The sequence below is a fragment of the Crocodylus siamensis genome, chromosome 3, assembly GCF_052110815.1.
Source record: "Crocodylus siamensis isolate JL-2025a chromosome 3, ASM5211081v1, whole genome shotgun sequence".
NCBI classification, from domain to species: Eukaryota; Metazoa; Chordata; order Crocodylia; family Crocodylidae; genus Crocodylus; species Crocodylus siamensis.
Window position 1 is genome coordinate 60,883,305 of NC_143397.1, and position 24,913 is coordinate 60,908,217.

Consider the following 24,913-nt stretch of genomic DNA (forward strand, 5'->3'; position numbering starts at 1 on the left):
ACAAAGCACAGTAAAAGAGGGTACTGGAGAGTCTCTTGATATTGAAAACAATATACTGGAAAGCCAGTCAAGGAGTGAAATCTCTTATTTGGAATAAGTTTCACATTTACAATTAAATCTACTTACTGGCAATGGTTTAATATGCAACAAATCTGACACGTATTCTCTTTGTCAGCATCCCTAATTTGTTCTGATGCCCCTTTCAAACTGTAGTTTTGCCACAGGAAGAAAAGGTGAAAGAGCAAAAATGAAAAGAAAAGGAAAAGATTCTAAACTCTTTACCTGAAGACCTCTTTTGGAAAAGAAACATAATAGGTTACATGTACCCACCTCTAACACTGACACTCATCCCGCTGCTCTGACAGGCATAATGACAGCAACTATGGATATAAATTAACTAAATCCAAATATAATCCTGACCTTAAACTCCCACAGTCTGATGAGACTGACATCCATTTGCTGACTAAACAGTGGTTCTGGGTCTTTGGATGCTTGGACGCTTTGCCATAGCTCTGGTTTGGTGACTAGCACACCATGGTATTTGTGACAAAGAATAAAAGTTAATTGGGACACAAAATATCTGTGTAACTACTGCATTACTGATTTTTCCTTCCACTCATTAATTAAACAGTGTTACAACAAGTTTGATTGTGTACAGTGATACATCAAAGGTACATCCAGGATCTAGCTTCATGCACTGTAATTAGACCCAGGAGCTGATGATCTGAGCACAGAAGTGGATGCCAGGAACACCTTAATTCCAGTCCTTACTCTGACACTGCTTCCTGTGGTATCAGACAAAACATAAATTCTCCCCACCTCAGTTTTTCTCAATACCTTACGTCACAAAGGTCTGGCATAGAGATCATAGACAAAAACTTTAACAGATGTTTTAATCTTCACAGCTTCATAAGTGCTAGGTATCCATTACTTTGATAGATATTTGATGTTCTAAATATCTTAAGCATTAGTCAGCCTACCCTATGTAAAGTTCTTAAACAAATGTTACTCTTACAATAACACAGATAGATGGGCATTCTGTTCATCTGAAGGTCTTGTATTGTTTGCAAAGCAAGAAACTGCAACTTGTGCAAGCTACAGGTTTTGTTTAGGTCAAACACTTACCAGCAACAGTATTAAAATGAAGATGAAATCTAATCAGCAAAGGAGAAGGACACAGTATTTCTACATATGTGGGCCTGCAGCCAGGAACATGGCTGTAAGTTAAAGCACAGAATCAGGATTCCCGGGCCCTGTTCGTGTTTCTGCCATCTTCTAGGTGCTCTCGTCTAATAGCTCTCAAAGAAAAGAGGCACAAAACGGGCCTGGGGTCAGAGAAGCCAATCTCCAGGCTCTGCATATATATTAACTGTACATACACTCTTAACTTGTTTCTGCCTTTGTTGGATTACATCCAAGGCAGTTTCTTCATCACCTTCTGAAAAGCCTGTGACCCCCTGGCTGCTATTATGATTCTAGCACTAACAATCCAAGGCTACGGCAAACAGAAAAGCATTTGCCTCCCCTATCCCTAGCTCTAAGTTAGTTATGCAGACAGAAATCATGTGGAGACAGGAGAATCAACTGTTGCCACTTACTTACACTGTAAACATCTGACTACTGTTTCACTCAGTAGAGCAGGGGTGTCAAAGATATGGCTGACAGGCTGCATTCAGCCTGTCAGCCAATCCGTGGTGCTGCCTGTTGCTCTAGGACATGTCCCACGTGCAGCATGTGTCGGTCCCAGTCTTCTGCTTGCTGTGTGCACTATACACGGGAAGCTGGTGAGCAAACAGGACTAGTCCAGGGCAATGTGATGGCTCTAGCACAGAGGGGTGGTCTATGGGCCTGATTCTAGACAGCTTGATACCCCTGCAGCAAAGGATAAGTTACCAGCATTAAGCAAGCTAAAGAGTGTTAAAAGGCAGCTTCTGCATCTTAATCTGCCTCCTACCCCACTGAATCCACTTGCTGCACTTTCTGCAGGAGCTCTCCAGTAGGTAGGTAAGAAAAGGCACATCAGTCTTTAAAGAACAGTCTTGGTAACTGAAGATGTTTAATCCCAGTGCTCCATAAATACTGGATTCACAATTAAAAGCCCTAGTCCCAATTTTGAAAGCATTTCAAGAAACTCTTCCAAGATACCTAATGGATTATCTTGCCCTTCCTTCTCATTCTCTCCCTCTTCACCTCCATCACTTCCCCAGACAGCTACATTCTTTCTGCTAGAAGTACCAAACTCTGTCTTGAAGGTGACACCCAGAGGGAGGCAGACCACTGCCATTAGCAGTCCAAAGGCTATGAACTCACTTGAGAAGGTCAGAATGGCTACAGGCCTCTTTTGTTTCTGTAAGGCTTTCAGTTTAGCTCGCCCACAGCCACAATAAAAACAAAGACAGAAAGGGAAGGAGATAGAACCTGGACGAAGAAGAAACAAGAAAATATTGCCTGAAACAATTAAACTAGATCACACAGTTTTACACTGTGACTCAAATAATCCTTACAAAGTGCTCGGATACTATAGAAGATAATCACTTTGTAAGCAACAGATTACATAGAGAAGTGTGGGAAGTCTTAGAAAAGAAATCAAATAAAGTTTAGGCCATTCCAGACAGTAAGTTTTTAAATGTTTGATAAATAAGTGTGAGTCTGGTCACTTATACACTTTATAACTGACAATTCAGTAACCTAAGGAGTCAACGGGAGAAGAACATATTGGCTAAGGACAGACTGTCCTGGGGAACCAGGACGGGACTTACCCGCGGCGGCAGCGAAGCCCGAGCGGAACATCTGCCGCTTGTTTACACTGACGCGACCGGAAGTCAACGTCGATGCCGGCAAACGGACGCCGGTGATAAAAGTCTGCAGAGAAAGGACGGCTGGGGGAACGAGCTAGGGGCCTCGCACCAGCCAAGGCAGAAGGCCTCAGAGGGGAACGGGCTACGGACCCCTCATTAGGAGGGACGGGAAGCCCCTCGAGCAGGATGAGCTGCCAAACGCTCAGCTCGAGGAGCAGAGAACTCCGGAGATGAGCAAACGGCTAACTCCCCAGAGGGAAGGACAGGGAACCTCAGCAGGGAGCTGCAGCTTACCCTGACGGAGGGGACGATACCAGCTATGGCCAGCTGCAGGACGAGTGAGGAGCAGCAGACGAGCTTCGAGGACGAGGAATCCAGCTGCAGGGAATTTTGGGACTGCGAACCTGAGACGTGTGGGACTTGCAGGTCCAGTGTTGGGGCGCTGGTGCGGGGACACGATGCCTCCAGAGAGGGTCGGGACCCGGAAGAGCGCTGAAAAGGCGCAGTCGGGTGGAGGTCGCTGCCAGCCGGCTGCGGTCATAGACTAAGAGGGTGTGGGGTAGATGGTGCGGTAGGGGTTGCCCAGAGGGGACCTAGGAAGGTCCAGGTAAGAGGCCCAGCCAGTAGGGCTGTGGTGGCCTAACTTTCAGTTCTTTTCAGGTTTGTTTTCCCAGTAAAGGGATACCCCAGCTGAGGGGTATAGCTGGGGAGGTAGGGTCAGGGACCCCGTGGTGAAACCCTACCTTGGCCATGACCCTGTCCTGGGTCAACCAGGATATGAGGAACCCGAAGACAAGGGCCGGTCAGACCGGTGAGGCAGTCGGCCCGTCTGTAGGAAGCCAGGTCCCACATTACAGGGGAGCACCAGAGGAGGCGTAAGGCCGGGGTGCAGGGGTGGTGGAGCCCCACAACGTGACCGCCGAGGGATCCCGGGCTGAGGAGTGCCCAGGAACCGTCCTAACTGAACCTAAACAACAAGTCGTGGCGGATGAGAACTAGGGCGGGGAATGGACGTCATAACACCTACTCCAGACCGGTAGCATTCCAGGGTGATCAGCGACGGTCCTCCTTCTAAAGGCGACTACCCACGGGAAGGACCCTCCCCCTCCAGTCTGGCGGTCACACAGACATTACACATAAACTGGTTTAAGTGATGAGAAACTAGTTTAAACCCATAACAGAACAGATGTTCAATGCACATAAACCAGCTCGAAAATGGCTGAAACCCATTTGAGCATGAGTGACTGGTGCCTCCTGAACCTGAGGGACACCCGCAGAAGCCATCAGCAGTGGCAGCCCTGTCAGGGGGAGCACCAGCCCTACCAACAGCATCAGTGTTACACACTGGGGGGACACCGGCCCCATCATTGGAGGCATGTGCATCCCCTACCATGCCTATGGGTTTGAGATAAACCTGGCTGAATGTAGTATTAGACTTAACTGATTTGGCTCAAACCTGTTTATGCAATGTCTGCCCCAGAGCCCTTGCTAGTTTAAGTTAAATCAGACTCCCTCAGCATCCCAGCATGCTCTCTGGGCTGGGTGGGCTCCACAGCAGAACTGGCCCCTCCCCTCTGCTCCCTGGCTTCAGCTCTGGCAGAGACTGCAGGTGTCTGCCTGGCTTCTGCTCCCCCCCTCCCCTCTACCTTACACAGACACACAGCATTAGTTAGTAAACCACATGCTGCCTACGGTCTGTGCTGTGGCAGATGGGACAAAGGCAGAATCTACAGGTAGCTGGCAACGTCCCTCTGTTCTTTTCTTAATGGGGTGATAAACACTGAGTTAGGGAGATAAACAGTGTTTTATCAATTCACTGCTGGGCTGGTGGGGGCTGGAATTCCTCCATAATCAAAGTGTCCCACCAGGGCCTGGCCACACCCTGCTTAGCTCAGCAGTGTAGAAGAGAGGGAGTGCTGCTCTAGCAGCCCCCAGCTTCTATCCCGAGCCACTGCAGGCACGTGCCTGCAGGTCTGGGATGTCTCTGCAGTTACAAACTGATTTAGCCTAGCCAGGTTAGACTAACCTGCAAAGATTGAATCAACTCAGGCTCAGGCTTTTTGAATGTTTGTTCCTAGCCATTAAGAGAAAAGGATGGTGAAAATGCCACATCAAATAAGTATGACCTTCCTAAATTAAAAGTCCTTCAACTGAAGCAGTGTAGAAAATAATTTCTGAATCAAGTAAGACTTAAAACTCTCAATATCTTCACAACTTCTGAGAGTAAAGCTTCTGTATATTTTGGGGATAAATAGGTGTGTAAGTGCTCTCCCATTTTACCCTGCTCAAGGTCCAAGAAATAATAGTAATGCATCTACTTTTGTAACTCACTTAGCCTTAATAGTAAGTCACAAAAAGCAGTAAACAGGAAAAGGAGCCACCCACCATTTGTGTGGATAGTTTTTCAGTTACCAAGCAAAATGAAATAAGATCATGCTTGGGCACCTAATAGAAAGAACAGGATTGGGCCCTCAGTCTTTTAGGTTTATATATCACTTTATCTAAGAAACAGTTTTCCCATCTGACAAAAACTAGAAAATTCTGTTGTCAAAACAAGCTGTAATGATCAATAACTGCTATGCTTAGGACAAAGATTCCTCACAGTAGCTTATTAAGAATTTTAATTAAATTAGAGGACGCCATTCTATTATCTTTATGCGATCATAATCCTGCAACGAAGCAAAGCAGAAAAATGCTGAAAACAGTTAAGGATTTTCTGGCAGGAAAAGATCTCTGAATCCACTCTTCCTGGCAAAACTCCAGATAACACAAGCTAACAAGACTTTTCTGTTTTAAAATGTCTTCTACATGGCACATTCTGAAGGTTTTTTGATGGGAATAACATAAACTAAACAGGTTCTGAAATAGGATGAAGATAAAGTAACAGAAGTGCTTTACATCTTCATCTACTTTCTGCAACTGGACTGCTAAACAGTTTTAATTTGCTTTTCCATCTTGTACCAGAACAACTTGTTTTCCCCACTCCTCATGCACGGTCTGTGGTGGATATTCATGGATAATCTGGTTTCCAAGCTCTTTGTTTGTGCTCTGCTACTTACACTGTTGGACAATCCATTTATGGTTTTGCAATGTGGATAATTAATTACATTAAGATGCATTTCTGTGAGTATTAACCAAATTATATTTTGCTCTGTGCTGGCTTTAGTTAGAAATAATAAGCATAGGATGTGTGTGGCTTACCTACTGGTTTTATAAGAAAATAAAACAACAAAATTGAAATGACAGTGTTTTGCCATGGCCCCATAATTGCAATGAAATAGTATACATTGTATTTACAGATATAGTTACGAGTAAGGTACAGTCACTGAATGCTATCTGACTTAAGATATTACTTGTTAGCTCAGCTACCCTTACTAAGTCAGTTGATATTATACCTTAGTTTCTCCATCTGTAAAATATAAATGAGATCCATTCTTTTAGATATATGGATGAAAAACACGTTTCAAGGCCTACTATTAGCATCTTCTATCCATATATAACAGAGGCATAATATTATATATCTATCCCAGAAAGGCGTTGTGAGGCGCAGCAAGTCTATCTGAAATGCTCCGAGATTCCCAGATGAAGAGTGCTTTAAATATAAAATATGACTATGTATCTCACATGTGTACATGATATATTCAGTGATCAGTAAATGCTGTTGCACCTTAATAGCTAGGTCGCAATGTTCGCTGGCAGTGGTGAGCTGTTCAATGTGTCTGTCCACTTCTGCTACAGACAAACTACAACTGCTCTTCTTCCGCCCACAGACTACATTCTCCAGTCCTGTCAGCACTCTCTGCAGTTCTGAGTTCAAGTCACTGCAGTTATCTGTGAAAGAGAAAGACCATGTTAGACAGGCACCAGCTCTAACCAACCAGAAGACTACAATCTAATATTGATCAATAGCATTTTACAGGAGGGTAACCAGTCTCACTATATCCCGAGGCCTGAATTCTCAAATAACAAACTGCTCAAAACCTAACATATAAACCTGCTATCCACTTATTTGGAGAGATCACTTATTTCAGAATGATTTCTTTGCATGCAGGCATCATTTCAAACACACCACATGTTACCACATTTCTATGCAACCGGACTGCCTAGTTTTTGCTGTTCTCTTTCCTGTCACTGTAGATTATCTTAATCATTCTTTGTGCTTGATCAGAGATTTTCCTCCTCAGAATCAAACTGCTCTTCTGTCCAGTTTACTCAGTGATGCTATAATCTACTAGCTCTTAAAAAGGACAGCCTTTTGGGGATTGCGCTTGAACATTGCCAAATTTTAAAAAAACCTTCAGAAACCATGCCAAGTGATTGCTTTATGAAGCTAATACTTCAATTCTACTGCTGTTTATTTTTTGTGCATTATTGAAAAGGATACTGGGAACATTCATGCAACCCAATAAAAGTATTCATTCTTACAATGCTCCACAATGTAATCACATTAACAACCTGCTTTAGTATAGGAACATACCCACAAGCATCAGATGATCACTCCCTTTCTCCAGTGTTTTGGAGGTACTTTGTCATTGTGGTGTCATCCATTTAACTCCTTAGTCTTGTGATACCCAAACAATCCTTATGCCTTGTGAGCTAATCTTGCAATCTTTTTATATCCTCCCCCAAATTAAATTCAGTGAGAAATAATAGTAGTCCCTCATGTGCACATATGGCCAGACTCACTCTTGGGTTATGAAAGCATCTTGAATATATCCACTTCTGGCCATTAATTCTGTAAGCTTCAAACTATAACAAATTACTGCACTGTAGAGCACATGGTGGTCTTGAATTTTATGATGATGTACTATTTTCACAGAACAGTTAATATTAAAAAGACTGTCATGTATTCAATTTATGTGCATGGGTTACTCCTTTACTACTGCTCCAAATAGGACTTCTTTACAGTCAAGCTTTCCAAATAGATATAACCTTTATGGCTGGAGTTTTCAAAGGCTGGACACAAGCATTCCAGTCCCTCTGAAATTCCCTGGAAGGTGGAGGCCTACCTTACTTAGGCTACTCTGAAATACCTCAGCCCAAAATGGCAACTAACAATAAATGAAGCACAGGGGTACTACAGACTATGACATAAATCACTTTAAATTCAAAATCCAAATTAGTCTCCTTTTTAATTAATATCCAGTCAATTTGTCAAAATTGGCTACCTATGCTACAATTCACTTGTGGATACAGGAAAACAGATAGCTGAGCACAACGCAACATTTGTGTGCAAATCTAGTGCTGCAGTTTAGACAGCCACTTTAAAAAATATGGACTAATTAACGCTTAAAACAAAATAAAAAACAGTCTGAACACTAAAATAATTCTATCCACCAATGCACCAATAAACACTTTCTTTTTTACTCAGGACATGGACCTAACGTTGCTACTCAAACATTTTTGCTACCTCAAAACTGAAACAGAGATTTGGGTCTTTTGTGTTTAAACAGCAGTAGCAATAATAGTAGGTTCTTATTCTTATGTAGTCTTTCCAGCTTTACACAAAAAAAATTAATAGTAGGTTGTTATTCTTATGTAGTCTTTCCAGCTTTACACAAAAAAAATTAAGTGTTCTTTTCATCCAGGAATAGGCCTGCAACAGAGCATAGCCTTGGAGCTAATGAAAAATTAATGTTAGCAAAAGCAACTTCCTGTTAAAAACAAACTTCTCAATGGCATTGTAACTATGGATAGGCAAAAGAATCCTGCATTCTGCATACATGTTAAACCCCCAAGGAAGCCATGTGTCCAAAAACTTCCTACTCCCTCAAAACCCTGCTATAAGTAATTATTCTGTAAAACACATTCCTCTTTATAAATAAAAGTAACTTCTGAGTCAAGGACACACCATGAAAAATATTTAAGTGTGAAATCTATTTGCTTAGCTTGCACTTCTGCAACTCCATAGCTTCCTGTATCCACATTCTGTCCCAGTCGACAAAATAATCCCTTCACAAACAAAATGTCATATGCTAAGTTTTCCACCTAAGGGAATGTTCTTCCCTGAAAATAAGAGTTCATAATAATGTTGGAGAGACCTGCATCTCCAAGAGAAGCTAATTTAAAGCCAAACAACAGGGTTTACAAGCTACAGAACAGCAGATTAACAATTTTAGTTCTTGATATTTTATTGCCTATAGCAGTAGAGAAGCATATCTAAATGTCTTAGTTTATCATGACATGTAAGTGTAGTTGGTGTGTCATTGAGCTTGCTCTACTAATGCAGCATACAGCACCATGTTGTTATCAAGTCAAACTTAAATAACATTATATGGATAAACCAAAATAAGGCTCACTTTTAAAGCAATACTAAAAACATACAAACAGACAGAAGACTGCGGGTGTGTAGGAAGAGTATGGGAATTAGATTAATTCCTTATGAATAAAGTATCATTTTTAATGTGCCTGTGTTACAATGGTTATGTGTACTTCCATATGCCCCTGCTGTGCTGGGAAGTTAAACGCCAACGTTGCATTAATGTATGTACCAGAAAAAGTAATACTGCTCATTGAAATACCGTTGTCCACGATGAGTGAACCAATTAAAGAAAAAATCCACCACCCAAAACACAGAAAAGTAAACTGAATTACAAAAAGCCTTTCAAGTTTGTTATTAGTAAAATAAGTAAAGACAATAAACCAAACTTTTTGGGCTCAGTGTCTAAAAATTAAGCCTTTAAATCAGTAGCCCTCAGCCTTTTTTAGATTCAAGGCATCCTTTGATAGACTCAAGGCACTCCTCAGAAAATGTCAGTGCTTAGTTTTCATTTGATTTTCAACTATAGAAAGATAATAGAGCAATTTCTTCTGTTGCAAAGAACTGAGACCACAATAGGACAAAATGCTTTTAACACTATGGACTCCTATTTGAAATCTCTGATTTTGCCCTGTGAATCTTGTTTGCACACCTAACAAGGCTAACATTGTGTGGCACCCCGTGACACCCCTGAAAGGATCTCAAGGCAACCTGATTGGGAATCACTGCTCTCATAATTAGGCACTTACGTGTGGATTTGGGAGCCTAAATCAGACATCTGAATTTGAAAAAAACTGCCTATGGTTGCTTAAAATATAGAACTATTTTATATATATATATATATATATATATATATATATATATATAAAACCTTACCAGAGTGTTTTAAAATCTTTTAAAAAGTGACTTGAAAACCCTGGATAAGGGACTTAATAAAAGTAATGCTTGTAAATACCCATACTATTGTGAGAGTATCCTATTAAATTCTTTGTTCAAGAGGCTGAAATGCAGGACTTCCTTCAAGCAACATGTTTATTTGTGATCAACTGTCATACTTCTGAACAAAGGGTAATTCATTTCATGTTAGGATGTAAAATGACATGCAGAAACCTTCTTATTTCATATGACTGTTTCAGGAGCCTAGTGCTTTCTGTGTTATTAAACTGCAACTCAGGTCAGTGATTATTGTGTCCAAAGGTCAGTTTACTCTCAGTACAATTCTGCTTTGTAGCATTTGTCTTGGGGAAAAAAATCAAAAGACCTCACTAATGAAATGCACAGGCTTGGTTCAGTGGTGACAGCTTACCACATACAGGGAAGCATCTACTGCATGTTTTGACACAATAAACACAGCCTCACAAAGAGTTTATGGCTTGATATTTGAGAATTTCAAATTTAGCAACGGGAACGAAAAAGATGCCAGTTTTAATGATTTCCTATAATGGTCCTTATGTATGGTAGTAGGACCTATCCACAGAATCTCTTTCACCCCCTGATTCAATTTACTTAATGAGCAAATGGTAGAGAGCTGTTTATTTTTCACATAATAAAATATACAGTTGTGCTTTAAAAATTAGGGAAAGACAAGAGGAACAATCCATTACAGAGATAGGGCAAGAAGCCAAATCATAATAAAAGATTATACCAATGACATGGTTCTGTTAACCTAAAGTTTCGATCAGCAGCAACAAGAGCAGGTCAGTTAATACTAACGTATAAAGGCATAAAAAGGTTTAACTTTTGCTCATGTTGCAAATGTACACGGACATGTCTGTGTTAAGGAACAGGCTAAATTTACTAACAGGAAACACATTATAAAAGAAACGGTGTTTCAATACTCAGCGACTGATTCAGTGTTGATTTACACATCACATAATCCTTCTGAATCAACAAGATTGCAGAACGTGTAAATTAGCCCTGACCCAATTCCCTGGCGTTGAATGAAACTAGCTGAACTCATGAACATCCTCACAGCACCTGGGGGAAAGAACAGGACCCAAGCATCTTGTTTAATTTTTTCAATCCTGTGACATCCAAACACTTATCAAAATATGTGTACACAAAGTAGCACATCAGTTACTGAAAATAAAACCCACAACTCTGAAACCCCTCCTCCCGCACATGAATGCACACACAGAGTTCTGCTTTCAAGCCACATTTTTGGTCTTAATATCCACTCAGTAACAGCAGACTTTGGTTGGCCCTCCTGTACATCAACTATTTGGCACAAATTTATGCCTGGTGTAACTCCACTGAAATGAATCCTATTCTGTTTCGTATCATTTAAGAAGGAGGGGTCACAGACCTTCTCAATTCAACATTCCTTTTCAAGGACTGGACAAACTACCACCCAATGACTCAATAAACTGCATACTTTCCTAGGGATTGAACATTTGCAGGAATGAAATTACAGAACCATCCACCCATTGTATAGTAGGAGCTGTGTCAGAGTTTTTGTGTTTTAAACAGGAATGTTGTTTCTTTCTTGGGATGGCACGTAAGAGTCACCCATCATCCTGAGAAAGCTTTATTCAGAAAGTACAGACCATAGCCAGAGATCAGGGCAACACCACGTGATGCCTGGATAACGACTGCAAAAAGAAAGCATGAAATAAAAAAAAGTTTTGTTAACCAAGTATACCATAGGGCAAACTGCCTTCCAGAGGGGCATATGTAGAGTGGGAGTAGAAGTTTTCTTGAACTTGGGAGGAGGGAGTTTTGTTATACTTTCATATTTAATTCTATTTTTATAAGTTATTTGTCTTTTATTGTAAGCTGCTGTGAGCCTTTATTTGGGAAGGGCAGCATATAAATAAATAAATATAACCACCATTAAAAAAATGATTGTGTTGTTGCCAACTTGAATGAGAATAGCGCATATTTGGTGTTTTGCATAAATCAATAAAGTATGTAGGAAACAACTCTAATCACACCGTACTTTGCCCAAAGAGGCATGGATTTTAGACACTTACAAGAGAAAGGGAAGTAGGTATTTTACAGTGAAGGATGTACCCCTTGTTCCCACTTAAGTAATTAGGACCATTATTTGATCTAGTGGGGTATTATTGATTTAGATATTCTCTCTCTAACGGGATCTCAGTGACGTCTCCAAAGCCTAGAAAAATATATGCACACTAATACTGAGCATACCTTGCTAAAAACACAATATCCGCACCTTCTACTAGCTTTGTATGAAAGCATTGAAATTCCTAACCTGAGCTTAGCTCAAAAAACAGACTCCCTGCCACAAAGAGCATTCTGTAACTCTCCCCAAAGCAGCCAGGTGTCGTTGAAAAAAAAATGTTATCTATCCATAAGTTGATGGCTCTCAGAAAGCAATAGATCTTGAAAATCATTGCTTGGAACAACAAGTTTAAGAGCAATCCTTGCTTTGTTTCCTATGAATGCCTCTTAAATTTATCTGCAATTAGTAATAAGTAACATTTTAAATACAGTAGCAGCATTTAAAAGACACTTTGTCAATTTTGCAAAAATAATTTTATTTCATATTTATTACAGGCCTAAATTATTTCTACTTTTACTTCTCTTCTACACACTGTGATCAGTATTTTCCAGGCTATGATGGCTTTCCTTTTGTCAGAAACATCCTTTCTCTTCAGAATTTCACTCACCCACATCAGCAGTAACCATGGTGGACTGGTTCTCTGGTACTGAGACAGAAGTCTGATCCTGGTCCATGCTGCGTGAATCATCATTGACCTCATGCTGGCTGTGGCTGAGCTCTGATCGCAGTTCTGAATACTCATCTTCTTCCCTAGGGGAGAGGCACAAAGGGAAAAAAAAGATTTAAAAACCCTGAAAGAATACATTCTTCTACTGCACACATTTCTGTTCTGTTGTAGGGCAGATGCTGGACATGACTCAAACAGAACAGGGTACATATCCTGTACAGGAGAGCAATTATTTACACTGGATTATAATCTGCCCTGTTTATGGGGTAGGGAGGGTCTGGCCAGCATTTCTGAATTGTGAAGTCTGACCAAAGTTCTCATGATCATTCCGGACCATCAATCACTGTACAGGGGATACCATCATCACACAGGGAAGTTATTTTGAAGCAAGCCAGGGCACAAATGTAACTCATAGGAGTTATTTTGCAATAACTCCTTGTGTAAATACCAACTCCACCTTTAGATGGTAAGTAGTACCCAGAGATGGGAATTTCAGACTACTTATGCAGATTTTAGATCCTATTTCCCTCAGGAAGGTTTGTAACTCCACTGGAGAAGTGGGAGCAAAGAACAGGAGGTCCCTTCTATATTTCAGCTCAATAGCCTAGTGGTTAGGGCACTTGCCCAGTGAATTGGGAAACCCAAATTCTAGGCCCCCCTTACCCGGAGAGGGCCAGAACCTCCACTGCTCCTATTTCACAGCAAAAAACACTCACCAGTAGGACACAGCCCACGCAGAGCCATTGAGCCCTCCACCCCTCCTGCGGAACCTAGCCCACTGGGAAACCAAAATGGGCAGCAAGCCAGAGGCAGTATGGCTCAGTGAGATGGGCACTCCCATCAAAGGATGAAGACCATGGGCTCTAGCTCCTGCCTCTGCTCCACACTGTTATACCACTTCTGTCCATCCAGTGCTTGTTACCTACTATTTGCAGGTAGGGGCCTACACATATACAGGTCTATATGCACCTGTCAGCAAGTGACTATTCATTTTAATCTTTTGGAAGGCAAAGCACATATGAAACAGAAGGGCAGCAAACCACTGGGGTTACTGGAAAACAGAAGCCTTAATCACATGTTATTTGTCAAGTTACTTCCCACAAAATGCTCTGGGACACATTGGCCTTTCTTTGAAACTAAAAGCTTTATGAAGGGACTCTATGCCCTTATCCCCACATGAAAGATTTGAGGAAGGGAAGAAGGCAGATAAAGAAATATGCAATTACAGCACTTTTTAAAAGAAAATAAAACATTTCATTCTGCTAATGTGACTCAGAAATCCAGGCTTTGTTTTTGTAATTATTATTTTGACATGTTCAAATTCGTACACCCTAAACCGTAAGAAAAACACATCAATAATAGAAGACAGTAAGTCAAAAGGCCTTTGATGAGTGAATAAATTGTACCCATTTGGTTACTCATTAAGCAAACTATTTCTCAGTGGTTTATTGTCAGCTATTTCAGCAGAGGGTTGGGTTAGAAGTGTAGCCTGGGACTGGAGCTGTTTAGGTTGGGGACTGGGGGAGGTGGGGGGGGGCCGGGGGAGGAGAGTGCGAAGTTGTCCTGGCACTTCCAGCTGGGAGGGAGGCCTGTTGTCCAATAAAACACCCTACTGGTTGACAGAAATTCAGTTTTCACTGAATTCACAGCAAATGAGAGTACTTTTAAGTTTTTAGATGTAAGGTCTGACTAGAAAAAATACTCGAGAGGCACATGACCCACACCTATCCCAACCCTGCACTGATTTAAGGAAAAGCTACTGTCACTCAAAGCAGGAGAGAGGGCACCAACGCTTAAAAAGAAAAATTCAAGCCTGCTTGCCAAGCAGGGATTCCTTGGCATACCTAGATACAAGTTCAATAGGAATTACCATGCTTTCTAACCTTTACAGTCTATTTGGTTCACTGCAAGATGTCAGACTTTATCACAAGCACTTAACAGCTATTATTAAAAAAATGGAAGTCACCTGGTTAAAATTAAGATTTAGATCAAAGCAATGTTTTTAAGGTGATATGAAATATATGTTAAAGCAGGTGTGAGAACCAAACCACAAATGGCATAAATTAAAACACAGGATAAAGAAGACACATAAATGTGAGTTAAAGTTCTATGAATAAGTTAATTATTAAGCACAGCACAAGCCAATGATAATTAGCTTTAGATGAAAACAATTACTAAAAGCTCAAAGACCTGTATTTTTTTGGTCAAAAGGGTAATTTTGTTTGTTCATTTACACACCAAGCTTCTTTACAATTAGTGTTTCCTTTTAAAATTTGAATTACCTTCCTGAATGGATGAAAGGCTGCTCTGTTCATAAAATGATGTTGGTTGTACACACACTGTAATCAGCTCTTTCAAGCTGCTCTGCTTTCAGGCCAAGCAGCTTTAAAACCAACAAGTTTGGCAGTACCTGGTGCTAATTTTCTGGTTTAAAAGGCAGCGGCTAAATGGCAAACTATTTGAGTCAAACTTTCAAAGGTCTGCTCTAGAGCATGTAGGCAAAACATGCCTCTGTGCAAACAGGTAACTGCACCTTCAAAATAAGTAGTTGTGTGCACAAATCTTTAGCTATCCACTTTGCATATGCAACTGCATGCTTTTTGTGAGAAAGTTACCTTTATTGTCGTAGGTATTTCAAAAACACCTAGTAGGCTAGTATCTACACAGTTATTTGTGTTCATATTCTGCAGATTCAACTGAGGTGCCTATTTTTGCCATGTCTAGTCTGGCAGCTATACAAAGAAATTAGTGTCCTCTCTTTGTAATACAGCACAAGCAAGTTCTAGTGTCCCTTTCCTTCCACTTTTTACAGAGCTCCACACACCACCTGATATGCACTGCACTGCACTGCACCGCACCATGTGCAGTTGCATAAGTGGCAAAATGTGCGTCAGCGTGCAGAAAATGGCAATGGTGTGCTTTTGAAACAACATACCTCCAATGCATTTTAGTTCAAAAGTGCGCCACCACCATTTTCTCAGCGCTGACGTGCATTTTACCACTTATACAACTGTATGCTCCGGAGAGCTGGGTGCTTTTAAAAGCACCCATTGCGGTAGCGCAAGCATGCGTAAAAATGCCGTGAATTTCTTTCACACAGGGGAATATTACTGGTAGTATACAGCAACTCCATTCTGCTGCTTATTCCCTGATACCAGCATTTGAAGTGTGGCTGGGAAAAAGGGTGCATCTGTGCTCATCTTTGTATCTTAGTGATCCCCAGTTCCTGATGAAGCCTGGTGCTAATTAGATCAAGCTTTGTGTTGCACTAAGTCCAGAGCAGTTCAAAGATCAGAGGCAGAATTGAAGGGCACAGCAAAAAGGTGCATTTAAGGAGGCTGCAGGTAAGAAACAGGGTCACTGCATTTAAAACTACAAAAGTTAAACCATAAGCAAGTCATGATCCACATGGCCAAACTCTCAGCACCCCATCCTTCGATTAAGAAATTCTACTGGGTGTTGGTGGGTTCAGATTTTCACGGCTTCAGATACAGGGGATTTCTACACTCCAGGTGTTGGCTACATTTTCACATTCATTCTGCTATAATGCATTTTTGTAAAACACTTTGAGAACCTCAGATAAAAAGCATTATGGGTATGTCTACAAAGCAATTCAGGGAGTCACTGCAACTGGTGTAGAGGTAACCTTTAAACCACTGGTGTTCCAGTTTTTGCCCCGTGTGTTGGATGAGTAGCAAAGGGTTAGTCTTTGGGCCGGATCAGGCCTTATACCCCCAAGGTTCCAGATGCCTGGATTGGCCTCTGCACTGCCTTGGCTTGCCCCCTGTGTCCAGATCAGGCTCCCCACTGCCTTGGCCTGGTGTGCTCAGATTGCACCCCCTACCTCCCAAGACCTCAGCCTCACCCCACATGTCCAAATTATGTGCCCCCAGCCCCACATGCCTGGATCACACCCCCTCTGCTGCTCCAACCCTGCATGCCCAATCTAGTATACAGGGTCATACTATCCAGCCCACGGGGCCTCTCCACAAGTCCAAAACTTTGGCAGCAAAGGAGCAGCAACTAACGCTGCTGCCACTCCCCTACTCCCAAATTTTCAGACCCATAGGGAGCCCTGTGGGCAGGAGGATGTGATGAGTCACTTTCTATAACCATTTTCTGCTGGCAATATGCTGTACAAGTCCACAAGTTTGCAGCTGCACAGCATTTAGTTATAAATACTTGACTGGTCAGACTAAGTTTTTCTTTGACAGCTACCCAGCAGGCAAGAGTCCACATTCCTTTCATTTGGCTCTGTGGCTTGCCATATCTGAGCTGCATATAGATGCACTGAGGGACATTCACTAATTCTCCCCCTCTCCTCTCAGTTCCTTGTTAACAAAACAGTGGAACAAGACTGCTTTGAGAAGTTGCAGAATCTCTATCATTGGAAATTTTCAAGAGGAGGCTGGATAAACATTTGCCAAGGATGTTTTAGGAGCAGCATTCTTGCATTTGTGTAGGGGGTTGAACCCAATGAATCTTGAGGTACCTTACAACCCTAAGATTTTGCTCATCTTCTAGAGAAGCTGTTCAAGTAGACAATCCCAGCCTCAATCTATCATATGGTATGACTTATTTTTGTATGACAAATATATTTCCCTACTGAAGCTTTAATTAAAAACAAACTTGCATTTGAATGAGATCACATCATCATGCTGATCTTTTCCATGTTTGGAAGGTTTGTTTTAAAATGCATTATTAGTTTTTATTTGGTGTACTAGCATTTAGTTTGGCCCCTCTTGGCTCTTGAGAATTACAGTCATGGTGTATAACTGATAGAACGTGTTTATTATACGGCTACTACCTCCTCATTTAGGTGAGCCATTTGACTGTCGTGGCTCTCCCATGACTCTATACCATCTCAGAGATGGGGAGCAGTACAGGGACAACCAGTTATTGAATGAATTAAGTCTTTTCTGACTGGAAATAGCAGAGGCTGGTAACAGTTTCCTTGCTTATGTCCAAATGACATAGGGACTCCAAACTAAGAATTTCCAATGATGGAAATTCACTCTGTAAAACAGTAAACAAAGCTTACTCTGCACCTTTTCTGCATAAAACTACAGGGGAGTTTTGAGCTACGTGAACTGAAAGCTGAATTTGATTTGAGCCATTCCTTTTGCATTTTGCAGCAAAAACCAAACCACATTCCACACTGACCAAAAACAAACTAATTACAAATCTGCAATATTGCTTGTGTTCTTAGCAACATTTTAACTCAAAATGATCATTCAAACAGAGACAAGATTTCTACTCACTCTTGACTTTACAAGAAAGAACCATTGTCCCTCAGAGCAAGCTCTCTTCTTAGTTGCTCCAAAATGTCCACAAATTACAACCTATTTCTTGTAAACTGGTAAGTGGGTAAATGGTGCATCAGCTCCCTTCAGGAGCTAAGCAGGCTTACAGTATATTAGTTCAGACATCTCTCTTCCAAACCAAATACCAAATTGGTTGCAGCTGTATTTCAACTCTTTTTTTCCTGGTTGGGTTCCCAAACCAGCTGAGCTGTCTTGAGCTACAGAATCATCAAGGAGACAAAACAATTAGGGAAGATTGCTGGCTTGACCCCATAACCATTGTGACTTCATCAGCATCAGGAGTGTTGGCAAAATGTAACAACATGAGCATCTAGCTTCTTGTGGCCATGCATATAGGGTATGCCATAACCAAGAATGGGCTTACCAAGAGCCCTTATCAAGACCAGGACATTATTGGAACATTCTGAAAATATTTTAAATGATTATGACTACTAACAGCAAACATCACACTGCATGCATCTGAGCAGAGATACAATTGTGACACCATTTCTCTGCTGTTGGGTTTACTGGACGACACGACACGCGAGCCATTACTCTCCAAACTTGCTAAGCTCATCTGACCTCACCTTCTGAAGAGTTTAAAAATACACACATTTTCTAAATGGAAAAATATCAGTTAACTTATGTAATATGTCACAGATTTAAATGTGTTGCAATCATTTAGACTCTTGTTTAGACTGAATGCATTACTAACCTTCAAATCAACAGCTAATTTAAAGACATGGGAGTTAAAATCAGCCTGTCAAACTCTGTGGAGCTCTGGTTTCTCTTGACTGTTTTCACAGTATTTTGACTTATTTAAAAGGAAGCATTAGGTTGGCATAAAGCAGCAGTATATCAGGACTTTCTTCAGTATGTCAGCTGTAGGGTGCCAGGGTTGTACAACTTTTTGTGCCAGCAAGGCAGAGGCTTTTATTTCTCCTGTCATTAAACAAGTGTAAATAACTGCCTACAAAATCACTGCCAGATTATATTGTGATGTTGTAAGAGATGGCTCTTCTTCATCTCTGATGGTCTTTGACAGGCTCTTAGTCAAAAACAATCATCACCATGCTTGGGTTTTGATTTATTAATGAAAAGGTAATTCCAAAATAATAGTGTGTGAGGGCTCAGAATCAGGTAGTTCCAGGATTTTTACCCTTGGAATCCATTTATTCCAAACCTGAACTTCATTTACAGTCAGGGCGGAGTATAACAAGGGTGGACTAAAGCCCATCCCCATGAAGGAAGCAGTAATTAACCTGAAGATTTCTGCAATGTTCCAATGTCTGCTAAAGGAGTGGGACAAGGGATGAATCTCAAACCTTGTGAAAAAGGCCTGGAAGCAATAAGAATAAAGAATTACTTTCCTTACCTCTTCCCACCAGCCCCCAAAAAGCTAACTAGAAGCTTCCTAAGGTTATCCTGCTTGATGTGTTTTTGCCCCTAAATGCACTGACTGGTCTGTCAGTGACCACAAAAGAAAAACACCACAAAATTTTAATCTTTAGCTATAAATATTTGTTACTTCTACACTAGAGGCATGAACATAAATCAAAGTGAAGGAACACATGGTCAAATCAAGCCCCTACGGTCTAATGACCTAAGCACAGAGGGCTCTAATACAGTATGTAACACCAGGGCATTGCTGGCTGAGGAAAGGTTTTGCTCAGGTACCATGACCTGACATCCCAGTTTAACTGGGACAGTCCTGGATTTCAAAGGCTGGTCCTGCCTGGCTGGTGAGAGCTAAAATGAGAGTCCCGGAAGCACAGGGGCATCGGGCACAGCACACCATACTGCCCTGCTCCCCCCTCTGTCTGCAGAAGTGCCACTGACCCGGGGAGGAGCAGTACCTGACAGCACCATCACTTTCCAGGGGCCACACACGATGGGGGCAGCAGTATTAGACTCAGTCCTGTGTACCAATTTCCTTTGGATTCTGGAGATGATCTCATGCATATATATGTACATATTTAGCCACCTGTAGCATTCGTCAAAGAAGTCAGATACCCTATACTTTCTCTCTCTGTCTGTGCACCTATACACACATATACATGCACACTTCAGTTATGCAAAGGCCTCTGCCTAGAAATTTATAGCTATTGTTAGTACATTTGTTTGTTTTCTAATGCAAACCTTTTCCCATTAAAGTAAAAGTTCATATGACAGATTATAGAACAAAGCATGGGAAAAGCCACTAACTGCCCATCTAGAAACAGGAGGCTACTAGAGAGGAATGACAGCTTGGACAGTTAATGTGATGCTGAGAACTAACATGGCCCTTCTGAGCACTGCCCAAGAAGACATAAATCTGAGGCTTATTTATATGAGTACAGAGATGGCTGACTGTGCAGTTATAGAGATTACTCTGTACAGAAAATACTTCATAGCAGTACCATTCCAACAGCAGTCATATTAGGCTGTATTGTCCGAAGACATCTTCCCACGCACATCAGTATCTTTATTTATAGCAGAATTTGCAATATTAACCTGTTCAAAAAATGTTTAGATGCTATTATTACAGTACAAAGGTATTACTGCTCCTGCAGAGTGCAGCAGTACTCTCTCACTTTTCATGTATACAAATATATTCCTGGTATACTAAACGAAACGGCTTCCAGTTTGCTAGGTAGTAGACTTCAGCAGGATAAACAAATTAAAACACACATTAATATAGATTACACAATTATAATTAAGGAGGGAAAACCAAAAGGAAGAAAAGAACATAAGGCTCCTATGGACAGTGATTTGGGTTAAGATAGTACTATTAATGGAAGATAAATATGTCTTTGGGTATATTTTAGAAGCTGGGATAGATCTTTAAATGTTAGATTTGTTATTCAATAACTTGGATTTGTTAATAAATAAAGATAAAAAAATTAAGAAGTGAAAAGCCAAACATCGTTAGTGTGAGAGAATTTCTAAACATCTCCTGCAGAGATGTCAACTCTTTACTTTCAAAGTAGGTGTAAAATATCTAAATAGCCAAGGACCTAGCAGTTCATTTGCCTCTTAAAAAGCTAAGCTCCTGAAAAAAACATTGGGAAATGCCAGAAGACTGTCACATACTTGGGAGAAAAGGCCTTTGCCTTGCAATAGGCTAAGAATGTAATAGAGAAAAAGAATGTTCCTCTGATCATATCTGGAAAGTATTTAAAGAAAGAACTTGTACTTATAGAGCAATGTCCAGAAAAAGAGGTGCCCAAAACCCTGACATTCACTGAGTATACTGAATTACTGTAATGTAAGAGCAGGCAATTATTTTGGGTGGAGTGCTGCTTAACAGGTTTTGGTGAGCTGTCAAGGGCCACATGGGTAGCCCCGCCCCTTGACAGTTGCCCTGCCCCTTTGTTGCCATCTTAGGACTGGAAGTTGTGTGCCCCCCCTTTTCTCCCAAGCCCCTGGACTTTGCCACTGGAAGTCTCTCCCCTTGTCCCCCCTCCCGCCAGAAATACTTCTTTTAGGAGGGGGGGTTGCCATCTTAGAACCAGAAACCCCACCTAATCATACACAAAAAGTCAAACACCTACTAGTACATATTTTAATTTTATTTCAAAAAAATAATTTTGCCATGATATGTATTTGTGTACTGTATATAGAGGGGACTGCATAATAACTCAAAATAAATTCTTAGTCTTGTATATTAGGGGTGTGTGGGGGGGGTGTATGTTGGGGTGTGGAGGTGTTAGGGGGTTGTGTATATGTGGGGGTGTGGTGGGGCAGGGTGTGGGTGTGTTGGGTTTATGGGATGAGAGAGAGGGTGTGGGGGAGTGTAGACCCTGGCCCTGTACTCTCCCCATGGTGCAGCAGCCACAGGAGGGGGTGCTCAGGGCTCTTGTGCCCAGCGGGGTGCAGCTCTGGCCAGCGCTGCACATAGCAGCAAGGAGTGCAGACCCCTGCTGGACAGTCTCTATTGCCAGCGCTCCTCATACTCGAACAGCATGGGAGGGAAGCTGAGTGTGCTGGAGCCAGTTGCCTAACCTGCCAGGGCTGCATGGCAGGGGAGGGAAGCCCTGGCCACCTTCCCTTGGGGGTGGGGAAGGCAGCCAGCTCCAGCACACAGGGCTTCCCTCTCCTGATACGCAGCCTGAGTGGGGAAGGGAAGGATCACAGATACAAGCAAGTGTACTACATTTGAACTGGGCTTCTATATCAAGATGAATTTGGTTTAAAGTCCTACTGTGCATAGCACTGGAGAAAGTTAAAAGAAAGGATTGGCTGCTTTCCCTGACACACTCCTATTAGTTTCTTTTCCTGTTAGGGCTACCCACTTTGCAACAGCCTAATACACATGTTCCAATCCTCCATGCCCTCTGAATACCTATTATATCACATGTAACTGCACCAACTTTATGACCAAATCAGGCCCAGCACGTACTTTATACTGTGTGACAAGAATTTGGGCCAGACTTCCCAGGAAGCTGTAATACCTTATTGTTGTTCCTTGTAGTCGATCAATCTTCTTATTTAACTCTGCAATAATGCTGTGAAGCTCCGTGATTCGTTCTTCATAGCGCAGTGTCGTTCGTTCTTGTACATCTTCGTGCTCTCTCATGAGATGAGACTGCTCACACTAAAGCACAGAAAACAAAAGCACAAAGAAAACAGATAGGTTTTATGACAATATAAAATATCCCTCCTACCTGCCAATCCCATCATTAAGTTTCTACAAGGGGAAGAATACAAGAATGCTCAAAAGTTACACAATCTTGGGCTACGCTGGCAATTTGTCAGTTGCTCAAGGATTTAATTTAAATTGGACAAAACAAAGCATGCTGAAGCTGTCTTCATCTTCAACATGAAGTGTCACCCACAGCTTGGAGCAACCTGGAGTAACACATGTTGAAATCTTAGTGAGAATCATTATCCATCCAGGATGTTCAGAGCTCTCCCAGTGTTGCTAGGGCCATTCAACATACCACAAGCAGAAATTATGCAAGAAGGCTGTGCAATAATTGTGCTGTGATGTTGTGCTGCAGCATCAGATCCTGTAACACAATGCAATGATTCCTCTTATCTTCTTTGCCATTTACTATTTAGCGTCAGTGACTTTTACAAATTTATGTGACAACTTGCTGTCAAGTAGACTGAACAATCATAGACAGTTCATATATCATGTCCAGTGTTTCTCTCTCTCAATTGCTGTCACAAGATCTGTCCTCTCAATATCATGCTCAGGTCTGCTCGGAACATGTCTTTACCAAAGTAGTTTTGGCAGGATCTGCCTGTGGCAGAATGCCATCTCTGTCTTTCTCCAAACTCTGCTATCAGGCAGATGACCAATCTGACAATTTGGTTATCATGGTCACTGCAGAGGGCAGACACCCCTGGCTCCATTAGCTTCAGGTAACCCTGAGTTGTAACCTGTGCTGGATACATTCCTGAGGGAGTCCTGCTCCCTTTGCCTATGTAACTGGCCTCACACATAGAAGTGGGGGCTTCAGCTCTCTATTGTTCTAAGCCAGGGGTGGGCAAGACGCAGCCCGCCAGGCCCTTCTATCCGGCCCGTGGGTCCCTAAAAATTTTAGAAAATTCATATTTATCAGCCCCTGCCTCCCTGTCATGTGGCCTTCACTGGCTTGCCAAAACGCAGTAAGCAGCCCTCCATCTGAAATAATTGCCCACCCCTGTAATCTAAGAAATATCATCAGGACTGGGTTGGGGGCTAAAGACCCTGCCAGTCTACCCAGCAACCAGTGATGCATTTCAAATTGGTTGGCTGGCAGCCAACAGTTGCTGGCAGCCAACAGTTGCTGGCCTTCATTGGATCAGGTAAATGAGGTCATAAGTTGTATACAAGTTAAGGACTGCCCAGAAGGCAGGACAGCATCCATGATGAGAACTTTCAGAGAAGCTGGACCATCTAAAACTCGCTCTCTGTCTTGAAATTCATGGTCAATGAACTACTTACCTCTAGCAGGAATCTCCACCTGCCTCTGGATGATACTTGTGAGTAAGCTACTTGATATCTAACTAGATATACAGCTTGCAGTAACTCCGATGTGTGATCAAAGGCTACCATGCCACTGTTTGCTCTAAGGTATTTCTCTGATAGTGCTCTACCCTGGTACCCTATTCCAAACCTACTCCTTGTAATCAAAGTTCTCCTCTGTACCTAGCATGGCAGACTTTTTGAGAGAGGGTCTAGATTATGCCTTAGGGTCCCCTTGGTTCAGCTGACTAAGGGAGACCACTATTTGTGCTTCAGACTTAGGGAAGCACCCCAAGTTCTTCCAGTGGGTTGAGTACCCCCCAAAGGACTACTATGCCTGTGTTTCCCAGGGGGCCCAGGACCAAGATTAGTTCAGACTGGGTGGTGGCAGCATTACCCCCAGGCTTGTGGGTGTGCTCCAGGAAGGGAGTCAGCCGGACATGAAGCTCTCCCAGGGAGCCACTCAGAGCCTGGAAGGTGGTCAAGCGCAGTGAGGCGGGTGGCTCAACATAGGAGCACCCCCTATTGGCCCAACACAGTGCCCATACCAGCAAATACAGTACTTCAGCACAGAACAATGGTGTGTATATAGAGATACTTATGCTAACTCAACTACTAAAAGCAGCACAGAGTTTCCCCTACCTAATTAGCCCTGCTGAGAAGCACAGTACATTAGGTCAAGCAAAGTACCACAAAAATGTGGCACCTGATATGGTATGTTGGTATGAAACTGTCATTCAGGACAATCTCAGGTTGAACTACATAGCACTACAATATGCTGTACAAGCATACCCAATGACAATGCAATAACAAACCAATACAATTTGATACAACGTTCTGTCATGAAGTTGCAGCAGTCAATTAATTCTAGAAGATGGTCACAAAAAGTAGCAATGCTTATTCCAGAAAAGAGCAGTCTATTGCAA

General features: G+C 41.9%; 1 protein-coding gene across 2 annotated transcripts in view; it reads right to left on the reverse strand.

Moving 5' to 3' along the window:
• The window catches only part of MCC (MCC regulator of Wnt signaling pathway), a 363,930-nt gene that overhangs the window by 82,349 nt on the left and 256,668 nt on the right, over window positions 1-24,913 (reverse strand). For both annotated transcript variants that reach the window (XM_090038383.1, XM_090038384.1), the window contains 3 exons: window positions 22,486-22,628; window positions 12,690-12,832; window positions 6,466-6,629 (listed from right to left, as the gene is read on the reverse strand). In XM_090038383.1, the coding sequence (XP_089894509.1) occupies window positions 6,466-6,629; window positions 12,690-12,832; window positions 22,486-22,628 (450 nt within the window). The remainder of the gene's footprint in view (window positions 1-6,465; window positions 6,630-12,689; window positions 12,833-22,485; window positions 22,629-24,913) is intronic.